Source organism: Triticum urartu, chromosome 5A (genome assembly GCF_056163025.1).
Source record: "Triticum urartu cultivar PI428250 chromosome 5A, HENAU_Tu73, whole genome shotgun sequence".
Lineage (NCBI taxonomy): Eukaryota > Viridiplantae > Streptophyta > Magnoliopsida > Poales > Poaceae > Triticum > Triticum urartu.
Window position 1 is genome coordinate 444,306,930 of NC_141877.1, and position 6,587 is coordinate 444,313,516.

The following is a 6,587-nucleotide window of genomic DNA, read 5'->3' on the forward strand; positions in this document are numbered from 1 at the left end:
CACTTTTTCGGTTTTTAAAAAAATGGTTTTTTCAAAACTGCTCTTAAACCATAATGATTTTGCAAAAACGTTCAATATACTTGAAATATAGTTGTCAAGAGCTTTCCAACGATATATTACATGCCCCGTTCTGACAAAAAAATTGCAAAAAAAATTGAACTAAAGAAGACGATTTGTTAAACAGAACTGAAAGCATCAATTCAACCGCTCGAAAATCATCAGTACAACCGACTAAAACCGTTAGTTCAAGTAGGGTAACAAAATAATATATATATATATATATATATATATATATATATATATATATATATATATACAGACGGTCTATTATGCTAATATTAGCAGAATAACTATTCTGCACACCACTTCCGCACTGCACGCTGAACGCAAGTGCACTGCATCTTCTTGACGTTGGGCACTGCAATGCTTCACGGGAGAACTGCTTCATTTTCCGGTGTTCCGCCCGCGTGTTCTATGTGGAATCGGGTGTCGCAGGATGATTCAGTTTGTGTCTGCATCTTATTTTAGCTTATTCTTTCTAATTTACAGGAAAATATACTAGAGTGCTTGCAAATCGAGGGATTTGGCGGACGAGCTTTCTCTGTTCGTTCGTGTTCGCGTCAGATGCGATTTTTTTATGCTCGGATGTTGTTATTTAGTAGGAATTGTTTGATTGTGTTCGTTTTAATCGGTCCGTTCACTCTATAATTTGTTAATTTTTAGGAGTTAGTTTTCAATTTCTTGCTATTTTGGTTGTGCGGGCGGGTGAGCTTCGTCCGCTCCTCTGTTCTTGTTGATTTTTGCCCGTCCACGCGTGTTTGAATATTGTAATTACTGTTGCTGTAGGTTTGAATTCATTGTATTGCGGGTATAATTGTCATTTTTTGAATCGCGGTTTTTAAATGAAAGGTGATGTTGTTCGTCAAGTTGCCATGTCTTCCATGTAAATTTTTGCGGGTGTATTTTTCGATAGTTTAGTGGCTGTACAATTTTATGCGAGTTATGGAAGTGCGAGTGAAATTGACACCTCTATCAGTCTATCACATTGTCTGTAGTTTCAGTGCTTTAATTTTATTTGTTGTAGTCGCGGCATACGTTGTAGTGCACTGCATTTTCTTTGGTAGCGTACTTCGTTGTAGCTGTATTACAGTGGTTATGGCTGTTTATGAGATTTCTCCTTTTCTTAAACTACATTCTGTGTTCTAGATGACTGCATAATATGCATTTCTGTACTGCATTAGCAGTGTTGTTAATTTTCTATTCTGCTATTAGAATGGATGGTCCATGATACGCTTGTGTTAGCTGAATAGTTATTATAAGATTTTTTTGAACTGCATACTATGATAATTGTTTTTGAACATCGTATGTTAAGTGCAAAGTTTCTACCATTTTGTATTTCCTTGTTACTATTTCAGATGGCTGCTTTTTGTTATTATTAGTACCACACTATGTGTTCGAGAGAACTGCATTACTGCCAACAGCAACTTTGTCTAAAAAGGATGATAAAATGACATAGTTGAGGTTGCGTACTTTAAATAGGCATCGTTCAAAATGTCTGCTGGACATAATTTTAAAAGCATACAGCATAAGCAAAGCATTAGAAATATTGGTTGCTTCATATTAGACAGCGTGGAGTGCAAATATTGTAAACTTGATGGAGTCTTCTTCTTTGTAGAAAAAGACCATGGCCACTTCTCCGGCCTCAAAGCCATTCCGGGAGACAAAATCTTTCCAACCAGTAGTTATGTTGATGCAATCTTCAGAGTCGATGTGGTAGTCAGCTTCCATGTCTCCATAGCCATTCTTGTGTTCTGTCTCCAAAGTAAGCTTCCCTGAACTCGGAGCATGAAATTTTATTGTGGATGGCAGTTTCTGCATATTGTAATGGGTGGAAAAAGAATTTGTAAGTAAACAACAAATGTTTTTGTTTTATACTTAGTATGATTTGTTTATGTTTACTTAAATAGTTACATACATATGATTGTATTTTGTAAAGTAGTTGCAATGTATGAACAAACTTATATACGCAATTGACTCCTAGTTTTACTGGAATATATATTATACTGCAACATGTGTGCATTGCGATGTCAGTAACAGTGTACTTCTCCAACATGTTAAGATAACTGCAACTTATCTGTTGACCCTTTTTTTTGTACATATGTCGATACATGGTGTGGTACTAAAGAAAGATAGGTGGAAACATCTAGTCTTAATAGCTAACATATCTGAACAAGAATACAAATTCTGTTTTTTTTTGTTGATATTACTGAACAAATTGATTGAACTATATATTCAGATGTGTATTTGCAGTCTAGATTATGTGCAAAAATTGTGAGTGGAAAAACATACCCAACTTTCCTGTAGATCTGCGTTTGTGAGGCGATGAAGAAATGGCGCACGAAACCCCCTGTTCGGTATCATCAGGCAGCCGAGCATGCTGCGCCACTCGGTGTTGGTGAGCTGTAGGCCTTCTGCGTAGACGCATGTGTCCGCTACTGGAGATATCCTTGCCAAGCACCCGCACTTACAATCCATGGTGGGTTCAGTGGAATTCCAGAGAAGAGCTGTGGATGGGATGAACCCTAGATCTACGTTTTGAGGAAAATGAGGAACGGGGGGAGGAGTTGTGTTAGTCTGTAGCACGAATGGATAAGTTTTTACGCAACCAATCGAGCAATGGAAGTAATAAATGGTGTGGTTTGCGTTAGGTGGTGGATTGGGTGTGATTCAGTGAACACGAATGCATTTAAGAAGCAACAGGACTGCTTACTTGAAAATAGCGAACTGCATTGTCATATCACGGCGAACTACGAACGCGTGGTTGGGCCTGTGTTTGTGTATGGTATGTAACATTTTTTCCAGTGGCCTCTCTTTTTTTTGTTGGCCCTATGTTCTGGTAGTGAAGACGCATTTGGGCCCAGGTCGGCCTGTGAGCACACGGCTGGTTCCCGGTGCGCTGTGTGCGGTCTAATGTTTAGTCCCACCTCGCCCGCGGAAGGCGCGACCGACATGTTTATAAGCAGTGGCGAGGCATCTGTGTCGAATTCCTCTTGTTACTTATTTGGGCGCTTAAACACGACGCTCGCAGCTGTATGCTCTCTGACCTGTGGGCCCATGTGTGGCCGGCCCCATGCATCGTGACTCAGAACGACTCGCCTTCTGTGGGCGCAGACCTATTACGAGACTGGCTGGGGCTGGTGCCACCTGGGTGGTCATTTTTTTTCTTTTTTTTCTTTCTTAGGTGTTTTTTTCAATGTCGGGAGCTTGCACTGCATTGATCAGGGTTCTGTACTGCATGTGTACGCATTACGTACTGCATGTACAGTTGCCATTTTTTTGTTTCCGTCTTTTTGCTATTATGTAATCTTTTTTCCCAATGTATGGGAGTGCACTGCTTAGTAAATCATACGCGTAATGTGTTGATTATGGTTCTGTACTGCACGTTCATATATTTCTGTACTTCATTTGATTATTTTACGTGTTTGCGTTTTTCATTTTCTGGTTTTGCTCTTATGTATTCTTTTTTCAAATTTAGGTTCATGCACCGCTTTGTTGGGTATGTGAAGACTTCATTGGACAGATTCTGTACTGCATTCGTACACAACTTGCACTGCATGCGTCCTGTTTGCACACTGCAACTATTTTTTTCGTTTTTTGCACTGCTCGAATCTAATGATACATTAGCAGACAACAGAAAACAAATTATCACAGATATTCTGTACGACAATTTCATCACCAGCAAGCTAAGTTGAACAGAAAGCAAACTAACATAATCAGAGTTCATCATTACAAAGCGATTGTGCATGGCAAGCAAACTAGGTTCAGCACACAAGCAAACTAACGATACATAAGCAAACAACAGAAAGCAAATTTGATGATAATTCTAAAAGAACGCTGGCATTGTTGGCTCCTGGCCGGCACCATCTTCTTCTTCACCAGTCAGGCTCTCCCCATCCCCAGCTGCTCCTGGCGCGCTTCTTGGGGGGCTCCTCCTTCTCCAGCTTTGCACGGGGAAGGCCGTCCTTGGTGAGGGTGATGCGGTTCCATATCTCGTACGCTGCGTAGGCGTCCTTTGCCGTGTACTCGGTGTGCCTCCTGGACAGAGGCAGGATGGCCCAGCGCTGGTGCTCGTCGTCGGTGATCTTCTTCTTCATGTTGTTGTAGTAGTCATCGATGAGCACGCCGGAGACGTCTCCGAGGGAGTCCAATGGCTTGGTTGCCTCGGGCACCCTCCACTCCTTCTGGATGTCGACGAAGTTGGCGACCTCCAGTTTGACGCGCTCCAGCCTGGTTTTGTCGCCGTCGATGGAGAAGCCTGAAAAGGTGTACCTGGGGGCGGCGAGGAAGTTGTCGAAGACGGTGCACCTTTCACTATCGCTCATTTGGAAGAGCAGCACCGGGTGATTCTTGCCGATGGAGAGCTGCCAGAGGACGGGTTTCTGCGTCGCTTCAGGGTCGTTGTTGTACTCGAGATCAATGCCGATGATCTTGTGGCGCTGGAGGCTGAGGTGGCGCTCATACTGCGCGAGGGTGATCGCCATCTGCTTCCTGTCGTTGGTGTGGATGACGTGCAACTTGGTGTTACTGTGCGCCTCCACGGCGTTGTCTCCCTTGTACTCGTCGGTGAACGTCATCGCCGGTGGCAGGGCTTGGTGCTTTTGGTGGGAGCGCAATGGATACTTGTGTTGTTTGTGGATGAGAAGGCCTTTGGCAGGGGTCTGAATTTAAGGGGAGGGCGCGGGTGGGATGGCCTCATCGGATGAACTGCACGATCGCGCTGATGATGCGGTTGTGCGGATCGTGGGTTGGTTTTTGCATCTGTGATCGTGGGCTTGTGGCGATGGAACTGCTCCGATCGGGTGGATGTATGCGAACGTGGGTTTTTTTAAGGTGGGTTTGTTTTATTTTTGATCAGGACATTTTTTTAACCACCACCTTTTTCTATGCGAATGGGCATTTTGTCATGTTTTATAGATGTATACTGCGTGACAACATAACTGCATTGATTACACTTACGCACTGCGTTGCGTACAAATCAGAACTGCAACATTGTATACATGTGTGTACTTCATCGTTTTTTGCGTGTCTTTTGCTATATGCTTCGGCGGTCTGCATTGTGCAACGGAATGCACTGCATACTTCTACCGCACCGTACCGCATCTTGTTTTTGCCGGTACTTATTGCAGTCCCTTGCACGGGACGGGTAGGGAAATGGGAGGGAGGGGGGGAGGGGGGCCCCCACTTTTTTTGAACTTATTGTTTTTTCTTAGTCGGTTTTGTTGGGCCTGTGTTCGGGTAGTTCAGAGACGCATGTACATTGTCAAATTTTGTGTGGCTGGGGCTGGCATCATTTGGGTGATCAGTTTTTATTCTTTGTATGCTTTTTAATGTCGTGGAGTGCACTGCTTTTTGGTAAATCATCGGTGCACTGCATTGATCATGGTTATGTACTAGATGTGAACTTCATTCCTTACTGCATGTACAGTTCTCATTTTTGTTCCCGTGTTTTTACTTTTTTGTAATCTTTTTTTCGAATGTACGGGACTGCACTGCTTAGCAAATTACGATTGTACTGCATTGTTTATGATACTGTACTGCACGTTCGTGTACTTGCGCACTGCGTTTACTTTTTCCGCGTTCGCGTTTTTCTTCATCCCGAAAAAGAAATGCATAATGGCGTACTACATCCCATATAGAAATGCACTGCATTTTTTCAGCAGTGCGTACTACATTTGTTTTTTTGCCTGTGCTTACTTCACTGTACGGGAGGTTTAAGGGGAGAGCGGAGGGGGGGCACATTTTTTTGTGTGGCACTTAATTGAAGGTAGACTTTTTTCGGATGTGTTTTCTTAACATGCGTTTTGTTTTTGATTTTAACTTTTTTTATGAACTATATGTATTTTATTTGTTGTTTTACCGTTTGAACTTCATGATTCTTCACAGAGAACTGCATCATGTTTTTTTGTTGTTTTTTAGTAATATGTGCGTTTTGATGTAGACTGACTTATTTTTGTCCGGGCTGTTTTTGGGCCGGCCCGTTATTTGTGACCCTTTTTGCGACACGCGGGCCTCCTACGTATCGTTTCCAGGCTATTCCACCGCTCCGCTATCAGAGAAAGAGACCGAGAACAATCCCCTCTCCTCTCTTGCAGTTTCTACCGAGGCATCTCTCCCTCGGGCAAAACCGCTGTCGCGCGCAGCAACCGCCGTTGCCCGGAGAACCGCCGCCCTCAAGAGGTCCTTATTCCTGCATTCGGCGTCGCTGTCCGCTCCGTGAGCCCTTGCCGCTGCGCTCCCGCAGCCCTTTCCTGTCTGTTCTCGTCGCCGCCCCCCTTCCCGCCGCCGTTGCCACACACTTTTCTTTAGTACGTTCCGCTTGGCTCGGTGTTGATTGTCCCCTCGCCTTGTTTTTGTGATTCTTGTAGTTGCTGTAGCTCTTTTTGCTTGTGTAATTTTTCTTAGGCAGTCGATTTTATCTCGTTTTGAAGTCGATAGTTGTGTGTAGCAATGCGGATCTAGGGTTTCGTGAGATTTTCACCAATTTTGTTGCTTATGTCTGTCACTTCGTCCTTTGTGTTGCAGGGAAA

At 43.5% G+C, this 6,587-nt stretch overlaps 1 protein-coding gene across 1 annotated transcript; it reads right to left on the minus strand.

Annotated features, from left to right (window-relative positions):
• Positions 1-3,932: 3,932 nt before the first annotated feature.
• LOC147971835 (uncharacterized) lies at positions 3,933-4,634 on the minus strand. Its single transcript, XM_087524142.1, has one exon. It carries the CDS (start codon positions 4,632-4,634, stop codon positions 3,933-3,935), a length of 702 nt encoding a protein of 233 aa, XP_087380268.1.
• Between the last annotated feature and the right edge of the window lie 1,953 nt (positions 4,635-6,587).